Source organism: Hyperolius riggenbachi, chromosome 8, assembly GCF_040937935.1.
Source record: "Hyperolius riggenbachi isolate aHypRig1 chromosome 8, aHypRig1.pri, whole genome shotgun sequence".
Lineage (NCBI taxonomy): Eukaryota > Metazoa > Chordata > Amphibia > Anura > Hyperoliidae > Hyperolius > Hyperolius riggenbachi.
This window is the reverse complement of record NC_090653.1, coordinates 267,232,237-267,249,448: the sequence shown is the minus strand read 5'-3', so window position 1 is coordinate 267,249,448 and position 17,212 is coordinate 267,232,237. Positions and strand designations below refer to the sequence as shown.

General features: G+C 45.6%; 1 protein-coding gene across 1 annotated transcript in view; it reads left to right on the top strand.

Annotated features, from left to right (window-relative positions):
- FAM50A (family with sequence similarity 50 member A) overlaps positions 1–17,212 on the top strand; it is a 42,902-nt gene that overhangs the window by 12,940 nt on the left and 12,750 nt on the right. The window contains exons 6-9 of the mRNA XM_068248811.1: positions 8,429–8,495; positions 8,584–8,645; positions 9,736–9,812; positions 13,316–13,370. Of these exons, the coding sequence (XP_068104912.1) occupies positions 8,429–8,495; positions 8,584–8,645; positions 9,736–9,812; positions 13,316–13,370 (261 nt within the window). The remainder of the gene's footprint in view (positions 1–8,428; positions 8,496–8,583; positions 8,646–9,735; positions 9,813–13,315; positions 13,371–17,212) is intronic.

The window sequence follows — 17,212 nt, the reverse complement described above, 5'->3', positions numbered from 1 at the left end:
GGTAATACAACGGATATGGGGGTACAAAGGAGGGGCAGTTGGGGCCTTAGGTTGAGTCCTAGAGGTAGATATGGAGAAGTCCCAATCAATGTCCCACCTTGAATCTTTTGGAGAAACAACAAAGTGAGTAGAGGAGGATTAAATCTTGACTCGAAGACAGAAAGTTCCAAGTGGAGGTGTGGCAGATGTTTGAAGTCCATGAGGAGTAGATAACTGGAGAGATTCAAGCCACATTCTGAGGAGTGGGAAGGACATAGGGAAGAGAGGGGAGGGGGGGGGGGGAGGAGATAGTAAGCTTCGAAATATAGAAGTGAGAAAGAGAAGTCACACCACTGCCCTGATGGCCTATGTTATGAATGGGATAGATGAGCTAATTGGAAAGGACCTAGCTAGATCTATCAAGAATGGATGTCCTATGGTGGGAATATGGCTTGTTAGGTCAGCTCAGGGGTGAGTTACTGGAGGGGTAGAAGAAGTGGGCTTATATTCAGGGGGGGGGTGATAAATGGGAGAAGAGTATGGCCAGGAATCCCAAATTTTGTGAAAGTTCAATTCTGTGTCTCTTAGTGAAGCCGTAAGTTGTTCCATATTTTTTGTCCAATTAATTTTGTGGATAACTTCTGATAGTGATGGGGGGGGCTATGTTCTTCCAGTTGGAAGCAATGGCTAGTCTAGTAGCAGTTAAGATGTGCGTTATTAGCCGATTGGTATATTTATTGGTGTTATTTTGTGGTGATTTGCCCAGGATCATATATAAGGGGTCCATGGGGACTGTAATATCAGTGGATGACTTAATAAGTTTTTGGATATCCGACCAGAGGGGGGAAATCCGAGGGCAGGACCAGTAAATGTGTTCAATAGTACCTTTGTTATCACAGCCTCTCCAGCAAAGGTCCGATGAGCCTGGGTAAATCCTTGCTAGTTTGTCGGGTGTAAGATACCAGTGGAAAAGTATTTTATATATGTTTTCTCGAATTTGGATACATTGTGAGGAATGTTTCGCATTGTCCCAAATATCATACCAGTCCCCTATTGAGATAGAAGTTGATAGAAGGCTATCCCATTTAGCCATATAAGAATGGTTGGGAGTTGTTGAGCCCGATTTTGTGTGTAGGATAGAATAGATCTGAGAAATCAGACCCTTCTGTTGAGCCGATCTATTACATAGTCTCTCAAAAGGGGACATTGTAGGCGTTGTTTGGAAATTTTTCATTAGAAAATGGAGAAAGTGAGATATCTGTTTGTATTGCAAGAGAAGTTGAGGCGTAAATGTGATTTTATCCTCTAACTGAGATTTATGTAAAACTTTACCTGTGAGTGGGTTAAGCCAGTCCTTAAGGTTGAAATATCCCAGGCCATACCATTCGGTCATAAAAGGCTTAGAGAGACTTGGTGAAAAATGTGGGTTGCCTAGGATTGGGCATAGAGGTGAGGGTGATGACCTCAACTTGGCTAAGTGGACAGTGGTTCCCCAGATGCGGAGTGTAAATTTGATGGTGGGGAGAAAGTCTTGATGGGAGATTTTGGGTTGGGGGTGGGTCCAAATAAGGGATGCTAAGGATATGGGGAGAATACTAGTTGCTTCGATGAGGCCCCATTTAGTAAAGACTTTAAAGTTGGACCACTCGGGTAGTTGGCGGAGGTGTGAAGCTTGGTAGTAATATCGCAGATGAGGGACGCCCAAACCGCCTTGGTCTCTAGGGGCAAGGAGGGTCGACCTACGAACTCTAGGGTGTTTGTGGTTCCAAATAAATTTGAAGAAGGCAGTTTGTAGGCTTGATAGTTGGGAGTTGGGGACTATAACTGGAAGGGTTTCAAATAGATAAAGAAGGCGAGGGAGGATGTTCATTTTAAGTGCATAGATGCGGCCCAGCCAGGAAATCTTATAGGCGGTCCATTTATGGAGATCTTGTAGTATTTTTTGTATGAGAGAGGGGAAGTTACGTTTATATAATGTGTTGTATGTGGGAGTGAGGTGGATACCCAGATATTTCAGAGAGTGAGTTTGCCATTTATAAGGGAAAGAAGATTGAAGGGACGAGAGTAGATTGGGAGGGATTTTAATAGGGAGAGCTTCCGTCTTATCTTGATTGAGTTTAAAGCCTGAGATAAGCTCAAAGGTTTTCAGTACGTTGTGCAAGGCTGGTAACGTAGTGAGTGGATGTGTGAGAGTTAGTAATATGTCGTCGGCAAATAAGGAGATCTTGTATTCCTGTTTGCCCAAAGAGATCCCTTTAATGTCAGGATTTTGTCTGATGGCTGTGGCTAAGGGCTCAATACTTAAGGCAAATAACAGGGGAGAAAGTGGACAGCCTTGTCTAGTGCCATTTCGGATGTGAAAGGGGGATGGAGAGGCAAAAGGTAGTTTGAGTGAGGCTGTGGGGGATGAGTAGATGAACTTTATCATGGAGAGGAAGGGACCTGTGAAGCCTTGATGAGTTAAGACGTGGAATAGATAAGGCCAGTACAGTCTATCAAAGGCCTTCTCTGCATCCAAACTAAGGAGCAGAGAAGGGTGCTTTGATTTATTCATTAGTGATATGAGGTCTATTGCCCGTCGAGTGTTGTCACCTGCTTGCCTCCCCATGATAAAGCCAACCTGATCATTATCGATAATTCTGGTAAGAATGGGGTTGAGGCGATTAGCCAAAGTTTTCGTCAGTATTTTTAGGTCGGAGTTGAGGAGGGAGATAGGGCGGTAGCTTTGGGGTAGGTGGGGATCTTTTCCTTCTTTTGGGATGACAGTGAGGAGAGAGGAAAGCATGGAGGAGGGGGGGAAGTCGTCTTTCATAATCTTATTAGCCAAAGTTACCAGGTGTGGGACCAGGGTGTCGGAAAAGTTTTTGTAGTAGGAGTAAGGGAGACCATCTGGGCCTGGGGATTTAGAGGAGGGAAGAGATTTGAGTACCTCGGATATCTCTTCTATAGTAAATGGGGAATTAAGAGGCGTTCTTGATCTGTGAGTTTTGGAAGGTTGAGATCATTGAGGAAGGAGAGGACTCTTGTGTTATAGTTTGGAAAAGAGGAGGGGTCTGGTAGGTTGTAAAGTTGTTCATAGAAACATGTGAATATTTGGGCTATTTTTAGAGGGTCATGATGTAAGGTGTTTTGTGAGTCTTTTAATGAGTGGACCGCCTGGTAAGAGCCCCTAGGGTTGAGCTTGCGGGCAAGAATAGTGTGTGGTTTGTTACCTCTTTCAAAGAAGAGCTGCCTTGTCCATTTCAGGCTTTTTTCTAAATGGGATGCTTGGAGGGCTCTGATGTCAAGCTTGATTCGTTGGATGTTGGAGAAATTGTCTTGAGTAGGGGAGCTTTTATAAGCGGAATAAGCCCTAACAAGGGAGGAGTTTAAAAGTGTCAGTTTTTCAGTAGAGAAGCGCTTTCGCTTGGAGCTCTCTGCGATGAAGAACCCTCTTATAAAAGCCTTGTGAGACTCCCACAGCAGGCCGAAAGAGGAAACTGAGTCTAGATTAGTGGCAAAGAATGATTGGAGTTCATCAGAGCATTTGTTGATTAGCGCTTTATCCCTGAAAAGTGACTCATTTAGTCTCCAATGGGTGGGTTTGTGTGGGGAGGATAACCAGTCTAGGTCGACTGTGACCGCTTGATGGTCAGACCAAGCTGTAGGAATAATGGATGAGGTGACTAAAATGGGTAAGACTGGTGTGTTAGCAAAAAAGTAGTCTATCCTGGAGTGGGAGGCATGAGGGGGAGAGTAGAAGGTATATTCTGTGCTTGTGGGGTTAGCTATGCGCCAAAGATCAAACAATTTGTATTTTCTGAGGAGTATCCTAAATTTGCGTGAGTTTCTGTCGTGTGAGGCCTGGGAAGGGGTAGAGGATAACTTGCTTCTATCCCTTGTGGAGGAGTAAGCCAAGTTGAAGTCACCACCCAAAAGGAGAAAACCTTTCATTACTTTGCACAGTTTTGTGAGGAAAGAGGATAAGAAGTCAATCTGGTGTGTGTTAGGAACATAAATGTTAGCTAGAGTGACTGGCTTTCCTGCTAGAGTGCCCACCAAAATTAGGAAGTGGCCCTGTGGATCCGCGATAGTTTTGTCTACCTGAAAGGGCAGGTCTTTCTTGTATAGAATTGCCACACCAGCACGTTTTTTCGGGCCGGAGGCCAGATGGACATTAGGGTAGAGTTTGTTAGTAAGGTATGTAGAGCTACCGGATGTTAGGTGGGTTTCCTGCAGGAAAACCAAGTCACTGTCTAGTCTCCTGAGGTCTTTTAATAGGGACTTCCTTTTTTGGGGGATATTTAGGCCCTTAGTATTAAGTGTATAAAGATTAACCATTATTCATTTTGAAGATGTAAGTATACAGGAGGCCAGGACGGCAGTGGTGTGAGCAGACAATGAGTGAGGTTGGGGAGGGGGAAGTGGGGAAGCACGGGGGGTAAGTTGCATTCGACAGCAATTGGTAAACATTGTTGAAAATATAGCCACTGCAAAAATTGTGGCAGCAATAAGAGGCAACTAAAAAGAGTTGCCAGGGGAAGAGTCGCCAAAAATAGCATGGTCCCTGAGAAGAACGGTGGGACAATGTGGCGACTCTACGGAGGTACATGCGGGTGAGCCAAAAGGGTCGCCCAGATCTCCCCCAACGATCTCCCTTGAATATAAACAGTCTATAAGGACTATCGTTAAATTAACAGCTAACTAGAGCACAGATGGCTAAACGTCTGTTAACCTGAAAGGGAAGATAGCATAGTAAAGATAAACAATTATAGGTATATATATATTTGCGTGCAGCCTGGAACGGGAACAAGCTGAGACGATAAGATTGTGAAGATCTGTTGTGGAGGCAGTAGAATCAGGTAGGTAGAGCTTCCATGTCCTCAGATGGTTCTGGGTAGGTGAGGCTTCTCAAGGTGCTTCTGGAATGGTCAGCCATGTGACGTATCTTTCTTGGGGGTGAGCTCGGAGAAAGAGTTAAGTTCTGCTGAGTGTAGTGGGACGGAGGAGGACGAAGGCCCATTTGCTTGAGGAACATTGGTGCATCATCTAAGTCCGATACTGTGAAGCGTGTGCCATTTCTATTGACAGAGAGGCGGAAGGGGAAACCCCATTGGTACTGGATTTTTGCATCTCTTAGGAGCTGAGTAATCGGCTTAAAGGCCCTTCTCTTGGCCAGAGTGATGAGTGAAAGGTCATTATAAATTGAGAGTTCATCTCCTTTAAAAGAAACTGTGGATGTATTTCGGATGGCTTTTAAGAGGGCCTCTTTTGCCTCATAGTAATGGAGTCGCACTATGACATCCTTAGGACGCTGGGCTGTAGGTCTGCGTTCACCTAGTGAGCGATGGGCCCTGTCCATTCGCCACATTTCATCAGTGAGGTCAGGTACTAATGATTTGTACAGTTCTAGCAGGTGTGTCAGGAGCTTATCGGCTGTGACAGTCATGGACATACCTTTGATGCGAATATTTTGACGTCGCTCGCGGTTTTCAAAGTCCTCCTGCGCAGACCTAATTGCCTTTAGATCAGTTTGAATGAGGCGTTGCTCGTCCTCTATATCGTGTTGCTTTAGCGAAATAGTGTCCATCCTATCTTCCAGAGCTGTGGAGCGTTCATTCAGGGAAGTGATGTCGTTTCTGAGGTCCTTGACTGCGGACAGGATCACCTGTTGCAGTGAATCATGGAGGGCTCTGTAATGCTTGTCCAGGGCTATGTCGAGTGTGGCAGCGGTCAGCGGTGTGTGATCCCTGGGTGTGGAGCCCGGGTCTGGGTAAGATGGAGCCTGCTGCGTGAGCTGGGAGAGGTGGGTAACGTCTGTGCTTGTGGCGCAGTCGGCGCCATCTTGTAACAGCGGCGGGCGGACAAAACGGTCCATGGAGCCGGCCTGTGGTGCTGTTCTCTGGCTTCTTTTCGTAGCCATCTGTGCTCGGAGGCTTCCTGTGCACTTGTCCTTTGTAGCCGCGCTGTGAGGGCGGAGTGGAAGCTAGTTGCGGCGAAAGAGAGGAGCGGGGCAGATCGGAGCCGAGAGTTACATAGTTACATAGTTATTTTGGTTGAAAAAAGACATACGTCCATCGAGTTCAACCAGTAAGGTTGAACTCGGCGGCGGTGACAAGATGGTCTAAGCGGCCATCTTGTCACCGCCGCGCATGCGCCTGTAAATCTCACATTTTATGATGGACCACAGGTTCTCAATGGGGTTCAGATCTGGTGAACAAGGAGGCCGTGTCATTAGTTTTTCTTTTTTTATACCCTTTCTTGCCATCCACGCTGTGGAGTACTTGGACGTGTGTGATGGAGCATTGTCCTGCATGAAAATCATGTTTTTCTTAAAGGATGCAGACTTCTTCCTGTACCACTGCTTGAAGAAGGTGTCTTCCAGAAACTGGCAGTAGGACTGGGAGTTGAGCTTGACTCCATCCTCAACCCAAAAAGGCCCCACAAGCTCATCTTTGATGATACCAACCCAAACCAGTACTCCGCCTCCACCTTGCTGGCGTCTGAGTCGGACTGGAGCTCTCTGCCCTTTACCAATCCAGCCACGGGCCCATCCATCTGGCCCATCAAGACTCACTCTCATTTCATCAGTCCATAAAACCTTAGAAAAATCAGTCTTGATATCTCTTGGCCCAGTCTTGACTTTTCAGCTTGTGTGTCTTGTTCAGTGGTGGTCGTCTTTCAGCCTTTCTTACCTTGGCCATGTCTCTGAGTATTGCACACCTTGTGCTTTTGGGCACTCCAGTGATGTTGCAGCTCTGAAATATGGCCAAACTGGTGGCAAGTGGCATCTTGGCAGCTGCACTCTTGACTTTTCACAGTTCATGGGCAGTTATTTTGCGCCTTCGTTTTTCCACACTCTTCTTGCGACCCTGTTGACTATTTTGAATGAAACGCTTGATTGTTCGATGATCACGCTTCAGAAGCTTTGCAATTTTAAGAGTGCTGCATGCCTCTGCAAGATATCTCACTTTTTTTGACTTTTCTGAGCCTGTCAAGTCCTTCTTTTGACCCATTTTGCCAAAGGAAAGGAAGTTGCCTAATAATTATGCACACCTGATATAGGGTGTTGGTCATTAGACCACACCCCTTCTCATTACAGAGATGCACATCACCTAATATGCTTAATTGGTAGTAGGCTTTCGAGCCTATACAGCTTGGAGTAGGACAACATGCATAAAGGGGATGATGTGGTCAAAATACTCATTTGCCTAATAATTCTGCACTCCCTGTACATCACAGCCTACTGTTGGCTGGAGGAAGCCCCAGGTAAGTCCAGATTTTCAAGTTAGGCCGTTGCTCAGGGTCTGTTTAAACAGTCATTTTTAAAGAGACTCTGTAACAAAATGTTCATCCTTATTTCTTCTATCCTATAAGTTCCTATGCCTGTTCTAATGTGGTCTGGCTTACTGCAGCCTTTCCTACTTGCACAGTGGCTGTATTATCTCTGTTATATAATCTAATCTTCTCTCCTCTGTCAGCTCTGTCGGGCTGAGGCAGTCGGGCTGGAATGTGCTGTGCTGTTTGTGATTGGATAGAAGCTATACACACCCTCTCCAGGCCCCCTGCAGGCTCTGTATGACTCTCACTAGCCAAACACAAGCTGGTTAGTTTGTTTGTAAACACTGCCTAAAACTGGCAATTACAAGCCAGGTTTGCAGCAGAGAGTGGCAGAGAGTGGCAGAAACAGCACAGAGGGGCCCAGCTTTTTATTGTAAGAATTATTGTAAGAGTACAGATTTTCTAGGAGGAGATTAAATATAATTGTTTCTCATCTGTTTATTTTCACAGTGGGTTCACTTTAAATGCCGATACAGAATTTGCCATAACTACTTCCTGTGGTAAAATATTCCACGTTTTAACAACTCTTTCTGTCCCATCACTTGTATATGCACCTGAACTCCATGATTTTTACTATGTAGATTTAAGTAAACCTAAGCGCAAGGGAGGAAATATTGACTTTACATGCCCCCTGTAGTCTGTCAGTTCCCTCACCATCTTCTCAGTCCCCTCCGTTGTGTTCCATTGAAGCCCACCATTCACCTGGGTCACACACTACTGCACATGCACGGACCTGGCTGACTACACCACCCAATGACACTGCCGTAGCCAGGAGTGTTCTGCACAAGCGCACATAAGTCTTATGTGTTTGTGTGGAACGTTTCCGTCCACAGGAAGTGCAATCAGGTGGTGTGTGCATGTGGCTGGGACGGTTTGTGCACAGCAGCCGAGTCGTGGACTTTACGGGGCTGTTAACAGCACAATGGAGGGTATCAGGAGGAAATTGAGGGGGCAGATGGACTACAGGGGGCTGGAGGAAGCCCCAGGTAAGTTAAAATACTCCCATTTGTTTAAGGTACATTTTTAAGCTTTTAGATATTTTCTCAGCAAAAGTGGAATTGACATTTAAATCGGTGTCCACATGACTTGCAGTTAATCTCTGAAATGTTAATTGGAATTGCCCCCATAGGAGGAAGAGAACCGCCTGCGAGAAGAGCTGAGACAAGAGTGGGAGCAGAAACAGGAGAAGATTAAAAGTAAGAGTGTAGTTTGTGGCTGATGATATTATTTGCTGTCTGTACAGAGAGGACCCCTGTTACTTACATTGTCTCCTCCTCTGCACAGGTGAGGAGATAGAAATCACCTTCAGTTACTGGGATGGGTCCGGACATCGCAGAACAGTGAAGGTAAGTGGAACTATTGCTTTCAGTAGCTAACCTACAGGTAAGGTCGTTCGAAGCTCAAGCTTTGTACTGCTCTCTAGCAGCGGCCCCCAACCCCCGGTCCTCAGCCCGGTGGCGGTCTGAGGGCATAGCCTCTCTGCAGTGTTATTCATGTGCGGCAGTGCACAGCGTCACCAGGCGGCGCTGTCCTCTCCTTACAGCCGTGTGCTGTACAATGCCATGCTCCGGACAGGGTTTAATGCTGACACACATCGGAGCCGTATGAAGTACGCTGCAACGCAGCTGATCGTTGTAAGGGGAGGACAGCGCCACCTGGTGACTCTGTGCTGATTACTGCAATGCATTGATCAAACTACAGAGAGACCAGGACGACGGACCGGCTCGCCTAATAGTAGGACTGCTCTGCTGTGCCCTGCTGTACCTAAATGTAGGGCGCAGTGGGGGAGTGTTTGGTTTGAGGAGAGACCCTGGCCCAGTTAAAATGTTTTTTGTGAGATGGGGAGGGGGGGGGGGGGGGGGGAGCAATTCCATGCTCCTGCTGAACCGCCCTTAATCTTCCTCCCCACAATTTGTTACCCCTAACACACCGCAATACCTCCCTTTCCTTAAGGAACCACCATTCCGCACGCTGTCAAAACCACCTGCACCCCATGTTATTGAAAATCCCCAACACTCTAATCCCCCAGCAAAAACACTGCCATTGAAATCCCCAACACCCCAGCCCCCCGGTCCCCAAGAAAACGTTTGCATTGCCAAGCTGTCCTCAGGCCGAAAAAGTTTGGGGACCTGTTTTATAGTACAAAGCTGAGAACCTTCACTCTCATTCCTTTCTTACCAGAACCCCACCACCTCCCATCCTAGTTTAGGGGCAGCGAGGAAAGGAAGTGGCTTTACTAGTAGATCAGTGATCTGTGCAATGATGGTCTCCTCGCTGTGGCTCAGACCTGTGTTCAGTATACCCTGTCCAGATGATCCAGTCAGCTCATCCCTACAGTACGTGGGTGGTGACCTCTGATGGTTGTAGCGGTGAGGAGGAGCTGTTGCTGCTGATAGCATTCAGCAATTTGATAACCGGTATTTCTGCTTCTTTCAGATGAAGAAGGGGAACACGATCCAGCAGTTCCTGCAGAAGGCTCTGGAAATTCTGCGGAAGGACTTCAGTGAGCTCAGGTGAGGAACAGGGTGAGTGACAAGGCAGCTTCTCCCGAGATGGAGATGGTTTCCTTTCCACCTATTCTTATCATACATCCCACAGTGTTGTACAGAGAACATTCAACAATTCAGGTCACTACACTGTGCCTCAGAGAGTCTCATAATCCAGTGTTCCTGCAGCAGTCTAGGGTCCTTTCTCTTCTGCTCAGCATTAGCTTGTTTTTTTATCGGGCAGCACAATGACAGAGGGGATAGAATTCCTGCCTTGCAGCACTACAGTACCCAGGTACAAATATGGGCCAGGACACCATCTGCATGGAGTATGTAGGTCCTCCCAGTGTTTGGGTGCATTTATTACTACATCCAAAAAACATGCAGGTAAGTTAAATGACTTCCCCCAAAATTGGCTTTAGTCTTTAACAGGGACATGTGACTGTGGTAGGATTAGATTATGAGTTCCTCTAAGGACAGTCAGTGATATGACTATGTACTCTGTAAAGTGCTGCAGATGTCAGTGCTATACAAACACATAATAATAGTAATATGGTAGAACATTAGACTATGGTAGGGATTTGTGAGCTCCTCTGAGGACAGTCAGTGACATAACTATGTACTCTGTAAAGTGCTGCAGAAGATTTCGGTGCTATATAAATACAGAATAATAATAATATGGTAGGACATTAAACTATGACTGTGGTAGGGATTAGGTTGTGATCTCTTCTTAAAATGTGACATATCTATTGATACTGTGTAAAGTGCTGCAGATATCACCCTTATACAAATAATAATAGTAGTGTAGGGCATTAGACTTTGACTATAGCAGGATTAGATTGTGAGCTCCTCTGAGGACAGTCAGTGGTATGGCTATGTACTCTGTAAAGTGCTGCAGAAGATGTCAGGGCAATATAAATATATAATAATATGGTAGGACATTATACTTTAGGACATTAAAGTACCCAAGGTGACATGAGAGAAACGTGTATGTACAGTGCCGAGCATACAAATAGGCTGTTTTTTTTTTTTTCTTGTAGTGCCTGAAAAAGTTAAACTTCAGGCATGCAAGTTACGATTTCTCCCCTTGTTGGACTAGCATATGCCTCACTGATAAAGAATTACAGCCATAAAACTTTTTTCTGCAGAGAACATCTTCTGAAGGAAGGGCATAGATAAAAAATAGTTCAATGGCTCATGTATTTTAGCTCTGGGACACTTAAAGAAAACCTGTAACTAAAAAAAGTTAACCTGGGGGTACTTATCTCAGGTGGGGGGTACTCACCTCAGGTAAATGTTTACATCACCGCTCTTCAGAGGGGCACAGCGAGACCGCCGTGGGACACAGGAGGACTAGGGAAGCCTTGATGTGTCCCACGGCGGTCTTGCTGTGCCCCTCTGAACAGCGGCGATGTAAACATTTACCTTCCCGGCTCCAGCGCAGGCGCAGTATCAGCTCTCCGCTCGGAGATAGGTGGAAATAGCTGATCGCTGTCGGTCCGCTCTATTGTGCAGGCGCAAGTCTCCTGCTCCTGCGTAGTAGAGCGAACCCGACATCGATAGGTTATTTCTGCCTATCTCCGTGCTGACAGCTACAACAGCGCCCCCGCTGGAGCCAGGGAAGGTAAATATATCAATGCTTGTCAGGCTTGTCCAGCCACGATTGTGGAACGCTTCGGGGGAGCCAGTGCTGGATTGCCTGCTGCTACAGGGGAGGGGGAAGCCTCATTGTACCCTGAGGCTCCCCCCCTCCCGAGGTAAGTACCCCCCAGGGGAACCTTTTTTTTTTGTTAGAAAGTCTCTTTAAAGAACATCCGAGGTGTAAATAAACTTATGAGATAAACAATTGTATCTCTCCTCCTGCTCCTCTCTACTTTATAAATGTTTTTTTAAAAAAATCATAGGATATCTAAAGTCATTTTTAGGAGTAGGACAATGGATACAATTGTTTATCTATTTTTGTTTTTAATTTTATTGACAAATAGGTAGAAAAGATAAAGTTTCAGTAGCAGTTGTGTAAACATGCATGTATAACAATGAAACTGCACGATTTACGACAATGCATCTCCCTTAATACAACCACCGATATCCACCCACTAGTACAGTAGGTGGGCGTGCAATGGTTGCGTCAATGAGAACATACACTATATATGTCAATGGAAAAATAAATATGAAAATTATATAGATAAACCACTGAGCAGTAGGCTCAGGTAATAACAAATGAACAAGTAGCAGATAACCCTGATACCCATGAACAACCAGGCTGGATTCCCGTCTCCATATCCAGCCAGCTTTGCCAGATCTTGCTGAACTTTAATGGACACTTACGATGAGACAACTGTATTTTTTTTCGAACTGAATTACCTCCAGGACCAGGGACTTCCACTGGGATTACTGGTCGATCAGAGGAAAGTCACTTTAACAGCGCAGCACTTTAAAAAAAAAAAAATTTTTTAAAGCCTGTAGCTAGCCTAGGGCGACTATTGCGATGACGTCATCGACGTCGTGACGTCAGCGGGTGTTCCGATCCACCCCTCAGCGCTGCCTGGCTCTGATTGGCCAAGCAGCGAAAGGTGTCTGGGGGTGGGGGGGGCGCGGCGAATCGGCGGGTAGCAGCGGCGAATCAGCGGGTAGCGGCGGCGATCGTTATGCACACACAGCTAGCAAGCTGCGTGCAGCAAAGAAAAAAAATATGTAAATCGGCCCAGCAGGACCTGAGCGGCACCCTCCGACGGCTTATCTCGTGTCACATGGGGTTACCGCCAAGGAGGTTAAAGAGACTCTGTAACAAAAATTTCAGCCTTATTTCTTCTATCCTATAAGTTCCTATACCTGTTCTAATGTAGTCTGGATTACTGCAGCCTTTTCTAGTTGCACTGTCTCTGTAATATATCTTATCATCTCTTCTTTGTCAAGCTTTGTCGACCCAGGGAGGAATGGACTGCCTCTGTTGTAATAGGACAAGTTATGCACGCCCCCTGCAGGCTCTGTGTGCTTTGCTTACTCCTCACAGACAGAGCTCTCTGCTCTGTTTCAGCTTGTCTGGATGCAGTTTGTGTGGCTGAAGGGGGAGGGAGCTGCCTGTCACATGCTGAGAAACTGTGACTAATACCAGACTGCAGTGCAGAAAATTCACTATGTAATAAAAACGTGTAGTATACTGTAACACACACACACACACACACACACACACACACACACACACACACACACACACACACACACACACACACACACACACACACACACACACACACACACACACACACACACACACACACACACACACACACACACACACACACACACACACACACACACACACACACACACTTCCTGGTTAGCAACCATGTTTTTTGTTTGTAAACGCTGCCTAAAACACACACATGGGGCACTGAACATGCCAGGCACCAATTTTGCACTTTAAAGCACATTTCAGAATAGCAGGAAGGTCTGTAGATGTATATGGATGCATGGAACCTCTGACTATACATACAGCATGTTATGTGTTTTATGTATGATCTCTACAGGTCGGCAGGAGTTGAGCAGCTAATGTACATTAAGGAAGATCTCATCATTCCACATGTAAGTATGCTATGGCAATGGCGACCCTTCTCTGCACTAGTCATTCTATTAATTGTCCTCAGGTTGGTGAAAGGTAAGACTAGTGGTGTTCAGAGTGTAAAGGTGGCCACTAATGATACAATTTGCTGAACCATCGATTACGAACGATTCCTTCGTAAGAATGATCGGAAATGAGTTTGTGACCACTTATGGACAAAAATCTTCTAACAGATCAGATTAATTCGATTCGGTTTTTGGATCAGTCATGTCAATATGATCGGATTTGTTAGATTTGTGTCCATCAAGGTCATACACACCTACCAACTACCTGTCCATCTATCTGCCAAACTTGTCTGTTAAGCCTCCTTCACACAGTCAACAGCAGTATTTTATGCAGCACAATTGTCAAACAGCTTTTGTTGTGAATCAAGTTGAAACAACTAAAAAAAAGTGTTTGACTATTGTTCAAAAAGTTGATAAGACTGATAAGTCAATCAAACAGTTGAATTGACTTCTTATCAGTCTTATCAGCTGTTTGAACAATAGCAAAATACTTTTTTTTAGTTGTTTCAATTTGTTTCACAACAAAAGTTGTATGGGGCTTAACAGACCAGTTTGGCAGATAGTTGGACAGATAGTTGGTAGGTGTGTATGAACCTTTAGTGGTCCCAAATTACCATTTCTGATTGTTCTTACGAAGAATCGTTCGTAATCGATTGTTCAGCAAATTGTATCATTAATGGCCACCTTTTACTGACCATACATGAGTGGAACACGGGAATGGCTGTTAGTGTATTACAGGGGGGAACATTGTAATAACGTCAGTATACAACCACGTGGTTAGTCCACCAACAGAGAGACCCAACAGCTGTGATGGGGGAATCTCTGGCTCTTTGAGTCCGCCAGGAGAAAAGCGCAATATAAATGTTCTGTGGGTCTGACTACAGGAGTGAACAAAATATGGAAACCTCTTGCTTACTGTAATACTTGCCTTGATTTACATGTTTGCTAGAGCAGAGTTTGTAGGTGAGGCTGTCTTTGTGTAATGCTACTAACTAGATGAGCTTGTCTACACATTGTAAGCAGCATTTGTCATTAGGACAGCGGTTTGTACAATTGAGTCAATGTCAGAATTCCAACATGGTCAAATTGTTGGAGCTTGCATGATGGGTGTGTCTATAACCAAGGTAGTGATAGGGACGTGTTTGGTGTATCGTATGTAACTGCATACAGTGAGACTGAAAAAAACTCATCTGACAAACACCAGCATGGATGGAAAATGTGTGTTAAAGGAAACCAGAGTCCTGAGAATAGAAAGAATCGATACCTACCCAGGGCTTCTTCCAGCTCCATAAGCACGTCTGAGTCCCACACCGTCCTCCTGCGGTTCAGCCGCAATCAGCTCTGGTAACTGGCTGTCGTGCAAGTCGTGGTCTCCCGCACATGCCCAGAAGACACCGACTGATGCGACTGAACCAGTTACCAGCGCTGATTGCGGCTGAATGGCAGAGGACAGCGAGGGGCTCAGGCGTGCTTATGGGGTTGGAGGAAGCCCCGGGTAAGTATTGATTCTTTCTATTCTCAGATGTCTGGTACACTTTAAGACAAACAAACATTGCATAGGGTTGTAATGCAAAAATGACTGCTGTGCTGAATACCTTTCTCGCAAATCCTATCCACACCAAAATAGTATGACCAGACCTCCACAAGTAATGAATTTCTAGATGAGCTGCCATAGCAAAACCATTAATCAGTGATGCAAACTAAGCGTAGACAATGGTGCCAGAGTCGTCAAACCTGGACTACGGAGCAATAGAAAGAGGTCATTTGGTCAGATGGGCTGAGCTTTACTCGGTTTCCAGTTTTTTTGCCAAATTACGATCCAACTTGTTTGCTACCAAAAGTGAAACCTGGCGGGGTCCAGCCATAGTATGGGCAGCCATATCGTGGTATTGTCCTGAACCATCATTACTCTGCAAAGTCATGTCACTGGCAATGACTACTTGACCATTTTTGAGTGACCAGGACCATACTATGGTGCAAGGTTTGCACCCCGATGGTGGTGCTGTTTATCAAGATGACAAAGCCCAGATCACAGGGCTCATGTCCTCCAGTACTGGTTTTCTGAGCACCAATATGGAATTTAACATCTGCCATGAAATCCACAATCGTCCAAACTCCATATTAGTGAGCCCTTGTGGTCAGTGTTGGAGATAAATGTCCGTAGTCCACCTTTATCGGAACTTGAGAATATTTTGCAGGAAGAATGGCACGAGATTTCCCTGAAAACTATACAGGACCTCAGTTTATCCATTCCAAGGAGACTGAAAGCAGTTCTGAATTGCAAAGGTGGTCCTACATCATATTAGTCAAGGTTATGTCTTTTGCCAGGTTTGTGTGGAAGGGTGAACAATGCACTCCAAGAAGAAAACACAGAGACGATGGGAGCCCACATGGGGCAGTGTGTCACAAAGTACAGTACAGACCAAAAGTTTGGACACATTTTCTCATTCAAAGAGTTTTCTTTATTTTCATGACTATGAACATTGTAGATTCACACTGAAGGCATCCAAACTATGAATTAACACATGTGGAAGTATAGTACATAACCAAAAAGTGTGAAACAACTGAAAATATGTCATATTCTAGGTTCTTCCAAGTAGCCACCTTTTGCTTAGATTACTGCTTTGCACACTCTTTGCATTCTCTTGATGAGCTTCAAGAGGTAGTCACCTGAAATGGTCTTCCAGCAGTCTTGAAGAAGTTCCAATAGATGCTTAGCACTTGTTGGCCCTTTTGCCTTCATTCTGCGGCCTTCACTCCGCCGGAGCTGGCCGCGGCTGCGCAGTCTGCATTGCCCCGAGTGCGGCTGCGCAGCCCTAGGGCCAACCCCTCCAAACCACGCACTGTAGCGTGGATCGGAGGGGTTGGCCCTAGAGCTGCGCAGCCGCACTCGGGGCAATGCGGACTGCGCAGCCGCGGCCAGCTCTGGCGGCCATATTAGGAGTGGCATGAGAACCCGACCTGGCCTATGGGGTCGCGATCGGCACGGGGGGGGGGGGGGGGGGGGGGCTGGGGGGCGCTTTCAGGAAGGGGACCCGGCGGAACTGCACGGAGGGCATTTAAACATCTTCCAGGTACTTTACTTTTTTTAACGATTTGGGCCTCGTAAGTCCATTAACAGTTGTTCTAGAGATGTCTGCTCATAGAACTCTGTGTGACATTGACCTGGTCTCTAATCTGAGCTGCTGTTAACCTGCGATTTCTGAGGCTGGTGACTCTGATGAACTTATCCTCCGCAGCAGAGGTGACTCACGGTCTTCCTTTCCTGGGGAGGTCCGCATGTGAGCCAGTTTCTTTGTAGCGCTTGATGGTTTTTGAGACTGCACTTGGGGACACTTTCAAAGTTTTCCCAATTTTTCGGACTGACTGACCTTCATTTCTTAAAGTAATGATGGCCACTCTTTAGCTGCTTTTTTTCTTGCCATAATAAAAATTTTAACAGTCCTATTCAGTAGGACTATCAGCTGTGTATCCACCTGACTTCTCCAACGCAACTGATGGTCCCAACCCCATTTATAAGGCAAGAAATCCCATTTATTAAACTTGACAGGGCACACCTGTGAAGTGAAAACCATTTCAGGTGACTACCTCCTTGAAGCCCATCAAGAGAATGCCAAGAGTGTGCAAAGCAGTAATCAAAACAAAAGGTGGCTACTTTAAAGAACCTAGAATATGACATATTTTCAGTTGTTTCACACTTTTTGGTTATGTACTATACTTTCACATGTGTTAATTCATAGTTTGGATGCCTTCAGTGTGAATCTACAATGTTCATAGTCATGAAAATAAAGAAAACTTTG